The sequence below is a fragment of the Odocoileus virginianus genome, chromosome 15 (assembly GCF_023699985.2).
Source record: "Odocoileus virginianus isolate 20LAN1187 ecotype Illinois chromosome 15, Ovbor_1.2, whole genome shotgun sequence".
Lineage (NCBI taxonomy): Eukaryota > Metazoa > Chordata > Mammalia > Artiodactyla > Cervidae > Odocoileus > Odocoileus virginianus.
Window position 1 is genome coordinate 42,318,629 of NC_069688.1, and position 23,066 is coordinate 42,341,694.

The 23,066-nt window shown below is 37.8% G+C and overlaps 1 protein-coding gene across 2 annotated transcripts in view; it reads left to right on the forward strand.

Annotated features, from left to right (window-relative positions):
• RSPO2 (R-spondin 2) overlaps positions 1-23,066 on the forward strand; it is a 162,447-nt gene that overhangs the window by 61,311 nt on the left and 78,070 nt on the right. Inside the window, exon 3 of one of the 2 annotated variants that reach the window (XM_070477246.1) lies at positions 19,418-19,606. The exons of the other annotated variant lie outside the window; for it this stretch is intronic. Within the exon in view, the coding sequence (XP_070333347.1) occupies positions 19,418-19,606 (189 nt within the window). The remainder of the gene's footprint in view (positions 1-19,417; positions 19,607-23,066) is intronic. 2 annotated transcript variants of the gene reach the window in all.

Genomic DNA, 23,066 nt, shown 5'->3' on the forward strand with positions numbered 1-23,066 from the left:
AATTTTACACCCTTGGAATTTCTTTTGCACATTAACCCATTTTCAATTTTCAGTTTAAGACTGAAAAACTAAAATGGAAAGATTTTACTTTAATTATGGTTTTTGGTTTTTCTGATAGAAAGATAAAATTCCCCTTTGAATTGATTACAATCTATGTGTAGGCAAGCACAAAAGGTAGGTTTAATGTTTTTAGGTACAGAGATTAATTTTCCTTATTACAACTTTTATTTTGGAGGGGGGTGCTACATTCAAAACTTGGATCTGAATGCATTAGAGTAATGTGTAGGAGTTTTGAAATGGATTTGCATTCAGTAGGTGCAGGGGGAGGCCTGAGATTCTGCTTCCAGAGGGTGCTACTGCCTGGAGTCTAAGGACCACATTTCGCAGAGCAGGACTTGAAAGGACTACTTGCTAATGTAGCACTATAGTTTGAAAAACCAATCTTGGTTTCAGCTTTCCCACTAAATGTTTTTGGAAAGTTTAGGGAATAATTAAAACAAATAACTTATATGAACAGGATCCAAATACTACATTTATTTGGATGTTGAACTAATCTAGAAAGTCCTTCTTTTCCACCTCTTCTGAATTCTTCCCATCTCTCTTCCCTTTCCTTTTTGAATATTTCAATTCAGTATTGAAAAGTGGGGGCTAAATGACACAAATGTTTCTTGATTTTATTAAATTAAACACACAAACACACGCACACACTCTTTAGTTCTGTGTACTTTGCCTAATTACTAGCAATAAACCTCAGTAAAGAGATTTAAGGCTTATGAATGTTCTACTTGGAGGAAATTGTAATTATGGTTATTAAGGCCTTTGGGTTTCTGTGTGTATTTTAAGCAAATTAGAATTTTTATGTTTTCTAAAGAGACAGTAACACTTCCCTGAAAAATTATGACCTTTGCTGGGGTGTGCATGCATGTACAGTGCCTGTGGTGCAAATGGCACATGGGCAGCTTTGTTCTTGTAGATGAATCACAGGCATTAAGGACTGTTTTTCCTCCACTCCATATGTGAAAGTCAGGATAATGAGAAGTAGAAACTAAGAAGTGGAGAAAAGTAGCCCATTGTATTTTGCCACCTAAATTATTTTAAAAACTTAATTATTACTTTCAATTCTTTAAAACATTTTAAGGCAGAATAATTGTCACTTGCCTTTTATTTCCAAAGTAATTTTGTTTTCTATTAAGGTAACATGGGTTTGTTGCAAGACTTTATGTAATGCCGAAGAGTATACAGAAAAAAGATGGATTCATTCTACTTCCTTGCATTAACCACTGTTAATGTTTTTGCATTGTATCTCTAAGATATTTTTTCTGTGTGTATTTAGAATATAGGCATTTCCTAAGACATATGCCCAGGGGTGCAGCAAAGTTGCTTTATTTTCTACACTTGAGTTTAGTGTCTGTCTCGAAGCCTTGTTTATCTTGGTAGTGGCAAATTAATCCTGGTAAATTCGAGTACTCTGTCAACTAAGTGTTTTTCCATTTTCATCCCCAGATGAGCTCTGCCCTTTCCTCCTTCTCCAGCACTGGCTTCTCAGCAAGGTTTGCATCAGGCTTGTCTGGAGAGAAAGAGCAGTGGGGAGCCTCCCTCATCCTGTAGCCACTCTGCGTGCTGTGCATGGTCAGCGTTGGTCTGCACTCTTCCATGGCTAGCCCTGCACACTACTGCCAGGGCCTCAGTTCATGCCCGCAAGGTCTCTACCCTCTGTCCCTAACCTGTGGTCTCTCTCAGCCCCATCTGAGCTCTTCTTGGCATGTGGGGTAATTTCGGATGGTTTCCTAGACTGCTTTGGGCTTGAGAGGCCTTCGCAGGCTCTCCATACCTTACTCCCATGTCTCCATCCCGTGGCTTCTAAGTGTCCAGCTTGGAAGCACATACCTGGATGTGCCTGCATTCTTGGGTTTCACATGTATCTTCTGGTCTGACTCTCTCACTTATCTGGACAGGATAGGAATATTCTTTTGTGCACCCATTCCCCTAAGGTTAGGGCATATGATCCTTTGTAGAGACACACTCCACCTCAACTGAGTGTTTTCTTCCTACCCTCCCTGGCCATTCATGGGGTCTTTATCCTGTCTAACAGGTAATTGGCTCTGATCATCTTTCATGCTTATTTAGGACAGAAAGTTTTGTTCTCTGTGAATTTTGCCTCCTGTTTTTGAAACTCAAAACTCAGTGTCTCATAACATGGTGAAATGAAAGGAATGGGAAGGTTTTGTTTCTTCTAAGGGTTTTAAAGTCTCATTTGGAAACTGAAAATTTGGGTATTTGCACTTAATTTTCTTTGAGAAACTCTTTTCTGAGCCAGTGAATTCCACTTGCTTATTTGAATAAAGAAAAACCTAAGGACTAAGAATGAACTTAAAAGGAAAAAAATCAGTTATACTCCAGAATATAATGCCATTATACAGATGTATGTGTTTTTAAATCAAATGAGTCCTGTATTATTTGCCTTCTCACATTTTTCTATATCAAAAGAGCCTTCTTTACATGTTAACATTGTATGTAACATATGTAATATTGTATGTAAATATATAACATTTGCATGTAACATATATAACAAATGATCTTTAAAGTCAGTATTTTAGATTTAATATACATTATTCAGTATTCTATTGCTGGACATTTTAGCAGTTTACTACCTTTTCACTATAAAAACAAATGCTGTGATGTGAATTTTATACATTTATGTATTTGTCCATTTCTTTCTGTAGGATTCCTAAAAGTTTCATTGCTAGGTCAAAGGAAAAGTACAATATTGCTAAATTATACTCTAGAAGATTTGTACTAATTCACATTACTACCAGGAGTATATGAGGTCATCATTTTCTAAATGCTTACTGATAGTTTTTAATCAGCCAACTCCTAAACTTTAATATATGATGAGGTTGACTGCTTATTTTAATTTGCATTTTTTGTCACTAGTGAGGTTGAACATATTTTTGTGTACATTTTTCCATTTCTTTGATTAATGTTTAACAATTTAAGTTCCCTGCTTCCTCTTCTAAGAGAACCATTCTCCATGTTGATCTATAGGTATTCAATACACAAAAAATGTACTCTTTTTGTGTGTTGCTATAATTTTTTCCAATTTGTTTCTTGGTTTAATAAGTATTTTTTTGCAGTTTCCGACTTTGTCACACAGCCTTTCAGGAGATTCTTCTGCTCTATGAACATAGATTTTAAAAGAGGCAAACCATTTTACAAAGTGATTTTTTTTATCACATATGTGTGAAATTTAGGTACATTTAAATGTTTATAGTAGTTTAATATGTGAATCTAATTTTGTTTTTTTTACTGATATTTCTTATGTAATAACACTATTTTTCTTTATGCCACTGGTCTCTACTAGGCTACAGTGAAAAAGTTGCTATTTCATGGTTATTAATTCACAGAGAGAAAGCTACAGTGGTTTGTGAGATACTGTACATCTCCCAGGCAGTAAGTGAATCGAATGTCAGGAAAATGTCGTCAATGAGAGCATGAACTTGAGTTTCTTATGTCTTTTATGGAAGGCGATTCTTGTAAGCCAGTTGGCTGCTGTGTGTGTGAAGTTGGTCATGTGCTAGACCATGGAGAGTGATGAGCTGAAATAGACAGGGCATATCTGTCTGATGGAGGCAACTGCCAAATACCTCAGTTGATGGTTATTAAGCAGGAATGATGGTATGATGGCCATACCATTTGATTATTCAAGAAAAATCAAGAAAGCTGAATTTCCAGAAAAAAAAAATTTAGGGGGAAAAGAAAGTACTTCTATAATCTGCCTAGGGCTCTTGGCTGTCAGGTGGGAATCTCTGCTTTATATCAGAACTGCTATATGTAAATAGTGTCCCCTAGAGCTTTGTAGTGTACGACTCATGTGGTGGTCTTAGAAATGCTTCTATTCCACAATGATAGACTAATTTTCCCAGGAAGTAGCTAATGTCACCCCAGCCCACTTGCTTGGGGCGTATGGGCATGCATATATGTGTCTGTGGTTGCACATGTGCCTGTGTGTATGGGCCTGATAATCGGTGCTTAATGAGAGCAGACAATCCTTCATCATCTGTCTACTGGCTCCTTACCCTCCTCGTTCCACTCCTTTTTGAAATACGTTGCTCTCAGAGTACTATGAGTAAAAATGAAAAGAATAAAGAGGAAGAAACATGTCTCTGCAGTATCAAGTTGAGCATCCCTGAAAATGAAATGGAGACTTAATGATTACAAAGTGATTAGAAGAAGTATCTGTTGACAAAAATTCTTGACAGATGTGACTCCCCATTTCACCACATCAGGAAGCATATGAGGCAGCTTGTTCTGTGTTTGGCGGTGATTCTCATTTTGATCCCTTGGTTAATGTGGATTCGGCCAAATCTCTTCATCATAAAGGCAACTTCCCCCTTTGGAATTAGTAAGTAATCTCCTGCGCAATATTTTTTTCCCAATAAGCTTTTACCTAATGGTATTAGTTGGTGATGGTCCCTGCCTGAATTAAATGATTGTATCAATGATGGCAAAATGGCATGTCTAAATGTATAGCCTTCCAGGCTCCTCTGTCCATGGAATTTTCCAGGCAAGAATACTGGAGTGGGTTGCCTCCAGGGGATCTTCCAGGCCCAGGAATTGAACCTGTATATCCTGTGTCTCCTGCATTGCAGGTAGATTCTTTACCCTCTGAGCCATCGAGGAAGCCCAAATTATATGGCCATAGTCATTCAAATGCAGATTAAAGGATATTCCATAAGACAACTGGCCTGGACTCTAAAAATCTCAATGTCAAGAAACACAAAAAGTAGTGGGGAAGGTGTTCCAAATTAAAAATACTAAAGAAAGAAACCAAATGCAGTCCACAGTTCTTAGTTTCTGGATATATGGAAAAACAGAACATTGGGGATGGCTGACAAAGTATGGAATGTAGACAGCGTATTAATAATAATGTTTTGTCTGTGCTAAATTTCTGAGGTCTGACAATGATACTGTGAATATGTAAGACAATGTTCTTATACTCCGAAAGTGTACACAGGATAATTGCATGTGAAGTATTATGGTGTCTGCAACTTACTTGTAAATTTACCAAATTTACTTACTTGTAAATTTACCAAATATGAGTGTATTATTTCTGTATCTTTCTATCTGTAGATTTGTGTGTATGTAGAAAGAGACATAGATACATAGTAGGGAGAGAAAGCAAGGGATATTATGATGTATTTAAATAATTAGGCTAACTTTGAAATAACTTGTTCTTAGTGACTTATAAATACCAAGATAGGTGTTTATATTAATTATTTTAAACTATAAGTGCTTACAACGCTAGTGTCCTAAAGCATCTTCTAGAATCTGGAGTTCTTGAAATTCAGTTTTCCCAACTTATTGAAAATGAGACAGCTATTCATGTCCCATCTTGAAAGCTCTCCATTTTTTTTTCAGGAATCAATTTCATATTATTAAAAAAAGATATATTTACTAAGATCTTCTTTCCTATCCCATATTTACTATTTTTTATTAATCTGTGATAATTTTCTCTTTTCATGTCTTTATTTTTAATAAATATAAAATGGGAGCAGAAAATAAATTTTCTGTCTCTTTCATCTACTATTATGTTATATCTTAAAAGTTGAGCTTAACAATGTCATCTTGTTAATTTTGCTCTTAAAAAATGTTTCCCATAAACTTCAGGAAACTTTAGCCTTCTTCACATTTCTTTGTGATTTTTCTGTTTTTCTCTTGAATATATCCTTTTGCACATGTTGCTTAAATGTTTAAATTCATCAGAGGACTTCCTATGAAACCTTACTGAATTCTATAGAATATCATATCAAATTCATTTTTTTTCTTCATTGATATTATGTAAGTAGAGTCTTATTTTGAAAATATCCTCTTAATTCCTTTTCTAACTTAGAAATGTTGGCTGCAAAGCCAAACCTGTATCCTTCCCAACTTAAAAAAGAAATCCATTCTTAAAGCCTTGGGTTTTACTTCTATTGTTGCAGTTTCTATATATTCTGTACTTATAAACCCCATGGTAACATTAGAATTCTCAGCAAGTGCTTCCTTGTGTTCAGGTTAAGTATTGAGTGTCTCCTTTTGCTGTTTCTGCTGTTGCCTGCAAGGTAGATTGTCGATAAGATAGGCCGAGGTTTATCTGCCATACAAGGACAGAGAGTTCAGCCTCCTCCCACCGTGTGCAGACATCTGCACATGTTCTCTTTCTCTCCTTTGGATATTCTTCTCCAGCTGGCAAACTCCTGGTCTGTCTTCAAGACCCAGGTCATCTTACCACCTGTGTCTTAGCTCTCCAGGATAAATCTCCTTCTCTATCCCTAAGCACTTGGCAGCGTGCACAGAAAATACAACTTAAAATCCATAGCACCTTAGTGAATGAACAACAACACCTTAAAGGGCTCTCAGTAAACAAGTCTAGGATAAGTTGAGCACAAACATAACAGATGATAGTACAATGAACAAAATCTGTATTCCCTACAGATCAACAAATGAGGGAGAAGGGAAATCTCATTCCAACGCTAGAATGCCCCCTGATAAATGGAGAAGAATGATGGAGTTACAGAATCACCTTTGATAGTCATCCAAAGAATAGTTGATTAAGGCAAGAATCATTGGGCTACACAGGTGGCTCAGTGGCAAAGAATCTACCTCCAATGCATGAGACATGAGTTCAGTCCCTGGGTCAGGAAGATCCCCTGGAGGAGGAGATGTCAACCCACTCCAGTATTCTTGCCTGGAGAATTCCATGGACAGAGGAGCCTGGTGGGCTACAGTGATGGGGTCGCAAAGAGCTGGACACAACTTAGTGACTGCACAGGCACGCACATCAGGTTAGTTCAGTTCAGTCACTCAGTCGTGTCTGACTCTTTGGGACCCCATGGACTGCAGCACGCCAGGCCTCCTTGTCCATCACCAACTCCCGGAGTTTACCCATACTCATGTCCATTGAGTTGGTGATGCCATCCAACCATCTCATCCTCTGTCGTCCCCTTCTCCTCCCACCTTCAGTCTTTCCCAGCACCAGGGTCTTTCCCAGCATCAGAGCTGATGAGTCAGCTCTTCTCATCACGTGGCCAAAATATGGAGCTTCAGCTTCAACATCAGTCCTTCCAATGAATATTCAGGACTTATTTCCTTTAGGATGGACTGGTTAGATCTCCTTGCAGTCCAAGGGACTCTCAAGAGTCTTCTCCAACACCACAGTTCAAAAGTATCAATTCTTCGGCACTCAGCTTTCTTCACAGTTCAACTCTCACATCCATACATTGCTACTGGAAAAACCATAGCCTTGACTAGACGGACCTTTGTTGGCAAAGTAATGTCTCTGCTTTTTAATATGCTATCTAGGTTGGTCATAACTTTCCTTCCAAAGAGTAAGCATCTTTTAATTTCATGGCTCCTCATCAAGGAATACTAAAACTAGTGTGGAAGTTTGAAGAACAGGATGGGTACTTAGTCTCACTATATCTCCTCAAAAAATATGTCTTCTAGAGCAGCAGTTTCCAAGCTTTTTGGCACCAGGGACCGGTTTCATGGAAGACAGTTTTTCCAGTGGGGGGAGGTGGGATGGTTCAGGCAGTAATCCCAGCAATGTGGAGGGGGATGGTGCAGTAACATGAGTGATGGTTCAGGCAATGCGAATGATAAAGTGAAAGTGAAGCTGTTAGCCTGCTCAGTCGTGTCCTACTCTTTGTAACCCCATGGACTGTAGCCTGCCAGACTCCTCTGCATGGAATTCTCCAGAAAAGAATACTGGAATGGGTTGTTATTTCCTTCTCCAGGGGAACTTTCTGATCCAACCCAGGGACTGAACCCCGGTCTCCTGTATTACAGGCAGATTCTTTACCGTCAGGGAGCTGCAGATGAAGCTTCGATCACCTGCTGCTCACCTCCTGCTGTGTGGCCCAGTTCCTAACAAGTCCAGAGCCAGTATCAGCCCTGGGGTTTGGGCCCCTGTTACAGAGGGAAAAATAGTGACCTTATAATATAGAAACCTGGCAGACACAACTTTAGCCAAGGGATCAAAATTAGTATCACCAATATTGCAATCAAATTCATCAAGTGCTTCTTGATCTGCACAGAAAAGGCCATAACATCAGTTCATACATTATCCCTCAAATATGAGATCAGTCACTCAAATAGATACCCTGTAAATAACTGACCTGTTCTCTTCCAAAACATCAAGCTCACAAAAGAGGGAACTGTTCCAGAATAAGGGAGATCAATAGGTATGACAGCCTATTGCAATGCATTATCTTGGATGGGATTCTAGTCTAGGAAAAAAATAGATAAAAGGAACAGTAATGGGATAACTGAATATGGACTGTGGTTAGAACATAGTATTGGATTATATCAATATGAAAGATATTATAAGACAATATCTTGTTTTAGAAATCTATACTGAACACTGAAATTTCAGTGTAGAGTGTAATTTCAGTGTGTGACATCTACAATTTGTACTCAAATGGTTCAGAAAACAGTATATGAATATATTTATATATACAGGCATAAATGTAGGTCTCTATATACAAAGCTGTATTTGCAAATGGGCTTCCCAGGTGGCGCTAGTGGTAAAGAATCTGCCTGTCAATGAAGGAGATGCCAGAGACACAGGTTCAATCCCTGGGTCAGGAAGATACCCTGGAGAAGGAAAGGGCAGCCCACTCCAGTATTTTTGCCTGGAAAATTCCATGGACAGAGGAGCCTGGTAGGCTACAGTCTCTGGGGTCTCGAGGAGTTGGACACGACTGAGTGAGCTCGTGTCTGTAAACATGCACACATGTAGTTTTGCCACTTTCTGAGAGTGACCAACTATGATTTACAGTTTTCCAGCATCGCATATGCAATTTGCTTTTATCTTCTTAGGCTTGGAGGAGTGAAGGAGAACTATGGTTGGGGAGCAGAGGCAAACGGCTCTTGAACTCTGTATCAGTCTGTCAGTCCATACCTCTTCACTGTAGTGCATCTTTAAAGTCTAGTTTCACTCATTTGATGGCACACAGAGCCTTCTAATTACATAGGTACACTTGCTGTGTTACATCAAAGGCTCTTTGTCCAGGGCAGGATTTGTCTTCAAAGACAGTGAGGAGAGTGGCCCATTTGCAGGAAATTGCATGGTGTGGGGGTGATGTTTTTTTGAACTTGTCAATTGGAGATTCCAGTTTTAAAAGTGCTGGCCTTTTGCTGTATGCCCAAACCGTTAAAAGACTTTCCATTTATAATTTTGAGGATTTCTCTTTAACTTCTGCCAGAAGAAACCTGTAACTCAGTTTCCCCTATTATCCTGCTTGCTATATCAGCAGTTTGACTCTGAAGTGTTCTTGGGGATGACATCCTAATTTTGTTGATTTATGGGACTTAGTATAGTCCTAGTTATGTTAGGAAAGAATTAGCTTAGTACTCTTAGTGACTAATCATCAAAAGGATGCTTGATTATTTCCTTGTAGCTAAAAAGAGAGCACAGGGCAGTGAGCAAATTACAAGGGTACAGCCTAATTTGAAAGAAAGTTCTCACAGTTTTAATCTTGGTACAATGCATTTTTTCCCTAGGTGCTGTACATATATCTTTTAATGAGGAAATTAAAAGCCTGGCTTTTGAAATCAGAGGTCAGAGCTGGATTTAAATTTGTCACTAACAAAGTGTATGATCTTGGAAAGGTTTCTTAAACTCTCTGATCTGTTTATTCACTTTTGATAAACAGAAATTATGAGTAATAAGCACTACTTTCAAAAATGATGAAAGCATATAGCCTGCAATTTGTCACATAGCGTGTTCTTCTGTGTTCATTTTCTTCTCCTCCCATATTGATTTTCCTCGTTTTCATTTCTTCTTGTTCTGAATACACATAACTTCTTAGAACAAGAACGATTAAGTAGCTAGATTTCAAACTAAGGTATTGATTGCTATAAACTTAGCAAACTGACAAAGCATGTTAAAATGAACTTTGATAAATGTTAAATGCAGGTGATTTATTTAAAAATTACTGAGAACTAAACCCTGTGTAGGTCTGAAGATTTAATAGTGAATCTTTCTAATTTTCATTGTTTATGTGATATTTCACCCACAGTGACCTAGATTGAGTGCAATAAAGCTTTTACTTTTTATTTTTGCATCATAGTGTATTCCTGAATACTTGTTACACAATCATGTTTGTCAGCCCTAAGGGCTTGCTAGTGTGTTTTTCATTAAGACAATTAAAATTTTTTTTTTTGTTATTATCTTCATTTGAAGAGAGCTTTCTCTAGGACAGTGTAGCTAACAGTATTCATTCACAGTTTTAAAACACAGTGGTATAATCCACATCTAAAACACATGGATTCTTTAATCTGGTTAGTTATGACACTGGTGGTTCTTGAGGGCTGTGTTTATGACACCAAATAAGTTATCCAGTTGACTTTCCATTTATTGTGTTAAAATTAAAATAGTGAAATAAGCAGGAGTCAGTTTCTGTTCTAGGAAGCACGTGGTACATGAGAGACAGTTGAATAATTTGTACACAGTGAGAATTCTATCATACCCTGTTTCCCCTTTTAAAAAACCAAGTTAATCTTTGGATACATGGGGGGTTTTTTCCTATAGGCAATTGGGTAGGTCAGACACTATGGCACTTAGCTTACAGTACTCAGGAAGTATGCAGAACTTATTCTGAAATACTGTTAGTGTAAGAAGTATTTAAGTACTTTATGGAATAAAAGCCCAGCTCTGTTTATGAGCAGTTTGTTTTTTTTTTCTATTTAAATAATTGGATTATCTCCTTGTATAAACTTGGACTCATGTGAAAGTGGTGGTTTCACAATCTTCATAAATGTATATATTTAGATCTGCGCATGTTTGAGTTACCATTAGCACCAACATTCTGTTAACATTTCCACAGGATCTTTTAAGTATGTTGAGAAAGTCCCAGCCAACCCTTGACGTGAGTAATCTATACTACACAGCAGTTTCTAGGCACGACTCAGAGGATCCCACACATTCTAACTTTAAGCTTACATATCTTCTGGCATTAGAACAGTTTGATGGAGTAAATTTTTTTTTCTCTGTCCCAGATTCAAGCTGGTGGCTTATTTTATACAATGTAAGATATGTCTTCCTTTGTTTCAAAACATCATATAACTTTGGGCAAATGAGCAATCTCAAATCATCTGATATTGTTCTCTGACTTCATCAACTAATGAATGTTAATTGCCTTAGCCATTGTAGAAACTGAAGAGCTTATGCCTTTGCCTGTGTTAATAGTTTAGTTTGGGGATGAGCATGTTCAGATCCTTAATTGTACATTTTTCCCCATTACCTGTCAGTTAACATTTAGCCTGGGAATATGCATTAATATTTTTGTGTCAAAGTTTGTGGTGGGAGTGAGGGGAAGAGGAATAATTCTTAAAGTCAAGACTTCAACAGTGAGTGTTCATTATGAGAAATACTTCACTCTTTGCGGAATTGTATATGCTTACTTGAGAGCTCATGATTTTAATTTTTAATTAACATCTATACATAGCTACTTTCTTCTTTGCTTGGGTCTTTTTACTTGATGTTGGGTGTTAATGACTGTTTTTTGGAAAAATGTTTCTGGGTCTCATTTAATTCATTCAAATTCTTACGTTCTACTTGATGGTTAGTTGATGAGTGCATAGAACTGGCACATCAGAGTGCTCGTTTCAACCTTCCTTGAGCTTCTAGAACTCAATAGTGTCAAACTCTCAGGATCAGGACCTGATGAGTGCTGATTAAAAAAAAAAAAAAAAACCAAACATTTAGGTACCTTGCATTGCAATGTAACATGTGCATTCAGAAGCTCTTTTGGGAAATCTGTGGCTTACATCAGCAGATGTGTAACCTGCATCTGCTTCAGCTGCTTACATTTGGGGTGAACTATGTTGAAAGGATACTGCTTTGTCTCAAGGTAAAATGTGTTGAACCAAAGTAATTTTTCCTGATGATTGCAGTGACTGCTTTGATACAATCTTTCAATTTCCTCCAGTTTTGGCAGACTGCCTTGAATATTAATGATGATTTGGTAAATTAGAAGGAGAATGTGTTTATTGTGTTCTGAATAGGTCCATTGTGCCCTCAAACAAACCGATGTAAGATTCCATCCACATTTATTTTGCAACCATATCTTAGTTTATCATCTTTCTTAGACCTACCTTCTGAGTATTTTGGGTTTCCCTGGGACATCTTAGTTAATTCAGCCTTGAAGCATGCATGACACATGCCTCATACAAGCTTTCTGCTTCCTTGTGATGTGTTTTTTAAAAAATATCCCATCTGGTTAACCACACAACAGCCATGGCTAATCTTGGTTGTAAATGTATTTCTGAGGTGCCAATCTATGAGGATTATGACTTGTGTGGTGTTAGCACTCGAAAGGAATTAGGAGCTTACAGCTGTGGTCCTTTTCCTCATTTTTTGTGATGATATTAGCACTTCACGTGTTAAAATAAATCTGTAACTCTACTTAACTTTCTCCCTCCGTATTTTAAAATCTTCTAGTAGATTTGAGTTTCTGTACAGTAAGGTACATACTTTGGTAGGAGCAGAAAAATCATCTAATTAAATTCCTTTAATCCTGATGTCATTAGGAATATTACCTGGTATCTAAGTTGGTAAAGAATCTGCCTGCAATGTAGGAGATCCTGGTTCAATTCCTGGACCAGGAAGATCCTTTAAAGAAGGGATAAGGCTACCCACTCCAGTATTCTTGGGCTTCTCTGGGTGGCTCAGATGGTAAAGAATCCGCCTGCAATGTGAGAGACCTGGGTTGGGAAGATCCCCTGGAGAAAGGAATGGCTACCTACTCCAGTGTTCTGGCCTGGAGAATTCCATGGACAGAGGAGCCTGGCAGGCTATAGTCCATGAGATCGTGAAGAGTCAGACATGACTGAGTGACTTTCACTTTCAGAAAGTGAAAGTATAAAGTCGCTCCGTCCTGTCTGACTCTATGACCCCATGAACTGTAGCCTACCAGGTTTCTCTGTTCATGGGATTTTTCAGGCAAGAGTACTGGAATGGGTTGTCATTTCCTTTTCCAGGAGATCTTCCCGACCCAGGCATTGAACCCGGGTCTCCCGCATTGTAGGCAGACACTTTACTGCCTGAACCACCAGGGCAGTCCTTAGGGAAGTCATCACTTTCAGAGATGATTTCAATATTTTGGGAGGCTTATAAAATTTTAGAAGTATTGTTTTCCTATGGAATACGTCTGAAGTTAGGGATATATCCAGGCTTTCATTCCTAATTGACATGTTTTAGGTGGATGAACAATGATATTATTAATTATCAACTAATAACATTTTCAGACATCCAATGGATATGGGTTTCTCAAAGCTAATACTTCTTGTAGAAGTTAAAAGTTTCATAAGCATTTTTCCTAAAAATATTGTTATCTATTGAAGGACTTATAAGAAAAGATAAAAAATGATTCTGAGAATGTGTGTTTCAATTCTACAGGTTATGAAACTTTTGAATTGTTGACACAAGTTTGCCCTTCTCATTTTTTTTTTCTAGACTAAATTCATGTTATTTTAGCTCCTCTAAAACTTTAGCAGACATTTAGAAACTTACTTCTGTCAGAGCTTTATTAAAATTGTTCATTTTAACATCTGTTTTCTAAGGCATGATTATAATGGTGAATATCTAGCATGTTAAAATCTGTTGTCTTTTCATCAAAGATCAGATTACATATTTCATTTTTATCAACATTTAAAATTTAATGTAAAATACAGTACTCTGAAAGATAGGTATTTCTCATTTTGGTCAAATTTTGCATGGCTTGTTCATTCATGACCTTGATGGCTTAGTCAAGTTTGAGCTTGGTAGTATACATGATTACAGGATTTTTTATCTCAGTGATGCCAAGTTCTAGTGGAAAGGTCTATGCCCAACTTGATTTGTATAGGATCTGACAGGCAAGTTCTCTATTACTGGTGCCAGAGATAGGGTTTTTGTTTCCAAATATGTATCTTGAACTTTGAATTGGGTGGAGATAAATATTAGCAATTTTGTGATAGGATGGATCAATGAAGTTAATAATAAATGTTCATTTTTTTGAAAAGCTGTTGAACTTGTAACATTATTTAATTTGAAAATATGGAATGAGGCTAAGATGCTAACAGCCCATTGTTCAGTCTCATTATTTTCAGAATTAGAAATCTGTACCCTTTGTCAGAAATGGATGCCTTCAGCTAGTAAGAATTTAGATTTCTTCTTGTTTGGCAGGGCTTACAACAGAAACAGGGGAACACTTTTAAGAAGTATTAGGAGTATATTAGAAACAGATGGGCATTCAGCACCTACATAAAATGTTCTATGGGATAAAATGTGCATAACTGGGTTTGATTTAACAAAGGACCAAACTTAAAATATCAGGGTTCCTAAAAAACCAAACTTTGCAATTTAAGACGAATACAAATCAGGTGATTAGAATTAAGAGTAAAGAGTTTTACTTAAGCTGTTTTTTTCTCCTTGTGTACTTATTAGTGATATAAGGAATTGGTACCTGGTTTCTGCCTCATGATTTTTGTTTTCTGTACCCATATATTCCTTTTCCTGTCAAGGAAATATATGTGGATTTGTGTTAATACCACTGTCTAACACCTTTTAGAGGAGTTTTAATGTTTTATGTGATATATTTCATCCTTAGAATTTGGGGTGGGTCTAGATTTAGAAACGTGTTTTGGTTGGAATGATGAGGCCCTGGATCTCAGCAGGCTTCAGGGTTGGAAAAGTTGAAGCTTACGGGGAGAGCAAATAAACATGGTCTTCAAAGCTGGGAATTAAGATCTGTTTATTCACCTGCACACTTGAATTAAATCTCATAGAAATAGGCTGAACCATTTGACTTATTAAGATCCTGACAAAATAAATTACTCTAGTCATGTTTAAAGGTCTAATTTTTGCTTAGCTTTAGATATATAGAGACTGGTGTGTGTGTCTTAGTCGCTCAGTCATGTCTGACTCTTTGCGACCCCATGGACTATAGCCTGCCAGGCTCCTCTGTCCATGGAATTCTCCAGGCAAGAGTACTGGAGTGGGTTGCCACATCCTCCTCCAGGGGATCTTACCAACCCAGGGATTGAACCCAGGCCTCCTGCATTGCAGGCAGATGCCTTACCATCTGAGCTATTAGGGAAGCCCAGAGATTGGTGTAGTCACCATATGATGGATGAAGAAGTTCTTGTTGAATTTAGCTGCTGATTTATAACATAGAGGAGACCAGGATAGTTGACACTGGACAGTGGTTAATTAAACCAAAAAATTTGTTTGAGGTTTGGGCCATGAAGCTTCAAACTGCAAAAATTGCATGCGTTCTTATCCTTCAGCTTTGAGGAGCACTGCTGAAGGTTGGGGCAAGGGAAGAGAGAGCACTTAAGGCTGGGTGTGGCTCATATCACTTTTGTTTTAAGAGGGTTCCTCTTATGTAGGGTTATAAAGATATCTAAGATATGGACTCAGGTAAGTATTCCCTACTTCATTTTCATTGTCAGTTAAAGTTCAAGTAAATAAAGCAGTGCATTTACTGATTTTAAGAATACCTTTTAAAAAGTGTGGAGTAAAGTTTGTTGACTCTGCAATCTTTGTGGTCAAGATGAAAGTTGACTTCTGATACATAAAAACAAAACAAAACAAAAAGCCTTTAATTTATAATGATTCTCTTAGCTCTGTAATTCTCTTTTCTCCATCCTTCTGACTATGGAGTGTGATTTATAGTGATAGCTCTGGGTTTAACTTTTGAACTTAAAGTAAGTATAGCTTCACTTTTACTTTGTGATGACTGTGGTCCAGAAAACCTTCTCCTTGAACTATTTTGCTACATATGTAAATCTTCCAAGTTCTCTTTTTACTTATGAAGCTAAGTTTGGGATTTGGATAACCTTGATATTACCTTTTCATATTTGAAGTTAAGCTGCAGAGCAAAAGGCAGCGGTGAGCTACTGCAGAGGGTTCTGCAGTGCGGGGCTGCCTGTTGCTGGGCTCCAGCCAGCGGCTCCTGTCTTTGCCTTGGTCTCCTGGTTGTTCCTACTTAAAGGCTTTTTTTTTTTGGTTTTCCCCACAAGAGTCATAAATTACATCTCCAAATATCATGCCATAAGGGTCTTTCTGCTTAAGGTGGGTTATGTTCTTAGACAGCCCTGAAAATTAAAATGAGTTGGATTCTCCCCGGTCACCACTTCCTCTGCCAAAGCCATTTCATCCATCATAGCGCTGCCGAGTCTTTCTGATTCTGCTCGCTTCACTCATGTTCTGCACCCTGCCCACCCTACTCTGTCTTTACCTCCTCCTTACATGGAAGTTTGTCTGTGTCCCAGTTTTTGAAACTTATATACTCATTCCTTACACCCTACTCTGAACAATAAGAACAAAATCTTAGAATAAAACCTCTTCAGAGGCATCTGGAAACATTGCAAATAGTCTAGGCTTATTTCCAGGGGCTTCACTGATGGCTCAGATGGTAAAGAATCCATCTGCAAGACAGGAGACCCGGGTTTGATCCCTGGATTGGGAAGATTCCCTGGAGAAGGGAAAGGCTACCCATTTCAGTATTCTTGCCTGGAGAATTCCATGGATAGAAGAGACTGGCGGGCTACATACAGTCCATGGGGTGTCAAAGAGTCAGACACGACTGAGCAACTAATACATTCACTTTCACTTTTAATTTCCAGTCAGCTATGTGAAAACGCTTTATAAATCGTAATTATTTCATGGGAGTAAGGCATAACAGAAACCTTATGATGAGAATATAGAGGTAGCAAGGGCCTGACCTGTAACAAGATTAGTGGAAATCACAAGAATAAGGGTTCAGATTACATCTTCAGAAGACATTATCATGGGAGCTAGAAGAGGAAGAAAACTTTTATTAATGACCCAGCCACAGGAGTTGGGAGGACCAGAGACTGAAACTGAGGTCTTGAATTGAGGCTCTAAAAACTGGTTGTGGTCTTCATAAAAACAATGTTGGGCATAATTAAATGGATGGTGTTGGTAGGTAGCTGCTGCTGCTGCTAAGTCGCTTCAGTCGTGTCTGACTCTGTGTGATCCCATAGATGGCAGCCCACCAGGCTCCGCTATCCCTGGGATTCTCCAGGCAAGAACACTGGAGTGGGTTGCCATTTCCTTCTCCAGTGAAGGAAAGTGAAAAGTGAAAGTGAAGTCTCTCAGTTGTGTCCGACTCTTCGAGACCCCATGGACTGCAGCCTACCAGGCTCCTCCATCTATGGGATTTTCCAGGCAAGAGTACTGGAGTGGGGTGCCATTGTCTTCTCTGGTTGGTAGGTAGAGGCTACAGATAAAACTGACACTCCCAAGAAACATGAGTGATATTGGTCTGGTTCGTTGGTAGGAGAGGATGCTCACGACCTGATGAAATTTGAGCAAGTTATCATACTTCATGTAAAGTCTGATCACAGTTATGAAAAATCCCAGTTACATATTATAAATGTTGTATAAGTGTTCATATATAAAGTGGTATCTGGAAAGTTTGTTATGATTTTATTAGGAATTCTAGGAGGTGATTTTCCACTTGATTTGATTCTTTTTTTTTGCTCCACAGTTGCAGGTTAAAGAAAATAAGTGGTAAATAAGAAATTAGTTGGGAAGCATAGATAGGCTTGCAAGCAAGAAAAAGTCCATAAAGTAGATTCACTATGTAGATTAAAGCAGTTGAACAGTTGATAGAACAAAGTCCTAGAATAGGTGGTAAGAAGCAGATCTCAATGGCCAATTCAAATGGTTATCTTGGCCTTGGTTTCTGATCCTGAGTACCTTAGTTCTTTTTTGGCTCCTTCTCTGAAATGTTAGGTTAAGCTCTTGTTTGGGGGATCTCTCTGGAGGAGAGACTGTAAGAATAATCAGGGAACCCAGGAGAAGTGGGAAGAGAGTGTTTGTGGAACTGAAACCTAGGAAGAACTGCTCCAGGTAGCAGTAAATATATTAGGTACTGAATCATTTTAAGTAAAGGACAGGTGTGGTATACAGTGTATTTCATTGTATTGCTGCTAATCTGAATACTGTTTATTTCTTATTCAATAAAGATTATTGTAGGGCAAATAGGATTGTAGTCTCAATGTGAAAAGTTTCAATAATTGATGAATTTTCTATTCCTTCTTAAGATTTTTGTGGGTTAACTCAGTAAGATGAAGTCAGTGTGGCCATATTTATCTTGCTGTATTTATGACCTTGCTTGGTATAAGGATAACTAAAAGTTACATGAATTTTTCATATTTTAGAAATTATACTGGGATTTCAGGTTGTATCCTTTTTGAATTTTATACCAGGACTAGAAACAGAATGTTTTCTTTTAATTACCCTTTTTGTCACTAACTGTAGTGAACTTCATGAGGTTTATATATTTCAGATGCTATTTTTTTCTTACATGTTTCTTACCTTTTGTGGTACAGTTCTTTAAACCTATTTTTTAGCTAAGTTCCTCTCCCAGTCTACCATTCAACTTGTCCATGAAATTTTTTTCACGTTTAGAGTTTTAATTTCTTTCTCATTTGCATATTTTATGATACTGTTTCTTCCTGCGTGATTTCCAGTCATTCCATCCCTTCCAATACTCTAAAGATACTCACTTTAAGATTATTTTCATATTGGTCTTTTTTATTCTTTAGGTATAAAATCTCTTACTCAGACTGATGTTTCTCCTGGGGTTTGCTTGCACATGTGATTTGTTCATTTTGCTATTAAGGTGGTTTTCCTTGAAAGTCCCACATGTCAGGGTTGTAGAAAATTTCTGTAGGGTCATTTGTCATTTCATACTTTTTTTTTTTTCCTTTGTGGATTTTCCTGGATCTAATCTCTTGACTTAGAAACCCCATACTACATTGATGATCTGAACTTTGATCCCACACTTGGATGTCTCGTAGATTTGGTGTAGTTATTTCTCATGGGCTATATTTTTCTCTCCTCCTGTATGCCCCCTAATCCAGGGTTGGAAATGTTTTCTCTGGCCAGTTGGAGTTGGGGCTTCTAATACTTGTTTCGTTGACAAACAGCCTTCATGACTCCAGTCTACACAGAGCAAATGTTAACTCTTTACATGCATACTTCTTTATTTATTTATATTGAAGTATAGTTGACTCACAATACTGTTAGTTTCATGTCTACAGCAATGTGATTTGCCATGCATGTTTTCTTGGTCTGGACTCAGGACTCTGCCATGAGATCTGCCTCTGTCTGCTTCAGCATCTCCAGCCATTTAGTTTGAGTTTTCAGCCTCAAGTCTGCCTCTGGGTTTCCTCATTGCTGCTAAGTTTGGTTGTGCTTTAAGCTTTTTGTTTGTTTTAAATGGCAAGGGTTCTTTTGCTTAGCATTTCTGTATGATTAGAGCAGAAGGAAAGGAGACACTTGTCTTTTCAGCATGTTGTGCTGACCAGAAGTCTGACCACATTCATATTTAAGTATGCATTCTTTCTTCTTTTACAGCTAGTTATGTATCAAATCCCATTTGCAAGGGTTGCTTGTCTTGTTCAAAGGACAATGGGTGCAGCCGATGTCAACAGAAGTTATTCTTCTTTCTTCGAAGAGAAGGCATGCGCCAGTATGGAGAATGTCTGCATTCCTGCCCATCCGGATACTATGGACACCGAGCCCCAGATATGAACAGATGTGCAAGTAAGCAGTTGACTTTTGTCCACCCTATTTTACTGCTTATGCAACTTAGGGGGAGTTAAAAGTTGAAAACTTCGATTAAGTATGTTTTTAATATACTACAGAAATAGTTTAAGCTTAAACTTTAAAAAAATGAGTGGGGTGGGAAAGAACACTTTATCTTTCATATAGAAATGTATTGTCCATGGGGCTTCCCTGGTGGCTCAGTGGTAGAGAATCCACTTGGCAAAGCAGGAGACATGAGTTAGATCCCTGGGTTGGGAAGATTCGCTGGAGAAGGGAATGGCAACCCACTCCAGTATTCTTGCCTGGAAAATTCCATGGACAGAGGAGCCTGGCAGGCTACTGTTCATGGGGTCACAAAAGAGTTGGACATGACTCAGTGACTAAACAATGAATATTGTACACATACTTTAAGATTACCTAAGTACTTTTTCATAACATGTATCTTGGAAACAAACATGGTAGGCAGATCTTTGTAAGACATATTTGCTTAGCACTTATCAAAAAATAAAAGACTTTAAATACCTTTATATTGGGAACATCCTCTTGAATTTTACCTCAGTGTCTGCAGCTTCTTTTTCCTCTTATACTTAAGTTTGTAATACCTGAATTAGTCTAAATCTGTAATTTAATACATTAATTTAAAGCACCATTACTGATAAAAGATGTCATGAAAATATTTAGTTTACTTCAAAGTATTCTAAGTTTAGGAATTACAAGCAAAAAGATCATTAGGGGATGTCACTCTATGGACAGGAATGTAAGTACAATTTTTTAATCCCCAAATCATTTATCATTATAGCATGATTCTCAACTTCTAGGTAAATGGTAGAAATTGGAGTTTAAAAAAATGCAATAACAAAGGAACATCCCTTTTTTTTAAGGAGCGCAAATTTTAGAGGATAGAATGGGTAAGGAGAAGGGGAACATGGAGTGAAATGACAGATGGGTAAGAAGTTTAATCATAATTCAATGTACTAAGCACTGGATCAGCAGGCAACCAGTGTGTTATGGGAGTGACTTAATTACCTCTAACACATGGTGCATGACTATTAAATCAGCTGAGGTCTTTAGGTAAGAAGAGTGTTTGAGTTTTATCATCCAAGGACAATGTTATTTTGGAAGGAGGCACAACTAATAGAGGAAGATTAAATAGAATCTGGGAGGAAGAAACAACGTGTTTAAAAACATAATGTGTTTGGGCAATGAGAGGTCTCATTTGTGGTACTGTTGGCATCTTGACAAGGCACAAGTCCCGCACTGCTGGTCACTGAGCATTCTTAGTCTCTGCTCCTTAAATAATCTTCATTCCCCCAAATCACCACAACAATAAAAGTTATCCCCAGACATTTCCCAACGCCTCCTAGGAGAGCAGTACCATCCCTGGAGGAGAACCACTGAGTAGTATGTGCTTTGTGTGAGGAATGGTTGGAATTGAGGATGAAGAGGGAGGTTTGAGTGCAAACAATAAAGGTCTTGAGTGCCACGTTAAGAAGTCTGGATGTTATCTGAGGGTTTTGAGTGGCTGTGAACTAAAGCAATTGCTTTATTTAAGATAATTCTTGAGGAAGTGCAGGAATGAGTTGGCGAAGGCTACTGTAACAATTGCAGATGAGAAATCTTGTTCTGATGAAAAGTTTGTGGGTAGTGAATTTCAGAGATTTAGAATCAATGAGACTTAGTAAGTAACTAATTTCAGAGTGAAGACAGAATCAAATTTGATCATAGGGTTTCTGGTTGAGGTGACTGGGTGAATAGTTTTGCCATTAGCACAGATAGAAATATATAGTCTTTCAGGAACTTTGCATGTATTGATACTTCCATTTTATAGAATTATTTGGGTTGATAACTAGACAGACACAGCTCCCCCAAAGTATCTATACATTGATCAAATTTTTCAAATATGTGCCTTATCCTTAAAGTGTATGATTTGAGGTAGCTAATAATGTGTATTCTCATAGTTTTTGAACCACCCATAGGAGGATGGGGCCAACTTGAAGTGGATTCCTGTTCAGATTGCTTTAGACCACCTATGTGGTGGCGGTGGAGATTTGAGCCAATGACTGGTCTGTGTGGGTGTTTATTCTAGACTAACAGTGCAGAGGGAAGATGAGACAAGAGTTCAGATGGCTCGGCATTTATTCCAAGTTCTATGCTTAGCATTCTATACACTGTGTATGGACAGGAGGGTGACCACTGATGTTTTACTCCATCTGGGACATTGGGGACTGAAAGCAGCTTAACAACTGCTCTTAACAACTCTGCAGGGACATGGGGTGTCAACCAGGACTGTCTCGGGCAAACTGGGATGGGTAGTCATTCAACCATATCTCAGCCTACCAACAGAGTCTTCCTTAAAGAGACACTCTGAGACAGGGGCTAACACAGACATTTGGGCTAAGGTGATCCCTTTTCTCAGAAATGGCGAGGAGAGCAGTGACTGTAAATCAGGCTTAGAAAGAGAATCTCCATGTGAAAATGAATTTGCCATGGTTATACTTATTGTAAGTGAATGCAATCAATGTTGCAATTTACTGACCTAGAAATCATTACTTATTTGGTACAAGCAGAAAGTGCTTATGAACAAGGCTCCTCTGAAGCAAAGTGAAAGTGGAAGATTATTTCTTAATTCTTAGTATATGACTTCAGATGACCACGGTTTGTTCTTAGTAATATTGGCTTTTTCAGAGGTACTTGGCATATGTTGCATGTTATTTATATTTTATACAGAGGATGATACACTCCATTCTTTTTTGTTAGATTCTTTTGCCATATATAGGCCATTACAGTTTTGAGAAGAGTGTCCTGTGCTATTAGTAGGTTCTTGTTAGTTACCTATTTTATCTATAGGAGTGTGTATATGTCAATCCTAATCTCCCTATTTATTCCTCCCCCTACTTATCCCCTGGCAACCCTGAATTTGTTCTCTACATCTGTGACTACTTCTGGTTTGTAACTAACTTCACTTGTACCCTTTTCTGCTTCCACATATAAGCCACATCATATGACATTTGTCTTCCTAAGTCTGACATCAGTCAGTGTGACAATCTCTAGATCCATCCATGTCACTGCAAGTGGCGTTATTTTGTTCTTTTCTATGGCTGACTAATATTCTGGCTTCTTTTCTTGACATTTTGTTTCTGTGCATGTTTATGTCTTTCTTTCCTTACAAATGTTTCATCCTGTCTTGTAATTTGTTTTTACTTGATGTGTTATGAACATTTTCCCTTGTCACTAAATATGAGTGCATATTTTCTACTGAATAGATAACCATAATATATCTAGCTAATTATCTACTGAAAATTTGCTTTCAGTTTTTACCATCATAAGCAGTTATATGAAGAATTTCCTTATATATAAATTCTTTTGCTTATACACACATATGTAGTTTTATGCATTTTTCTGATTTATTTTCATAAGATAAACTTTTAAACATAGCACATTTTTCCAGCTTTATTGA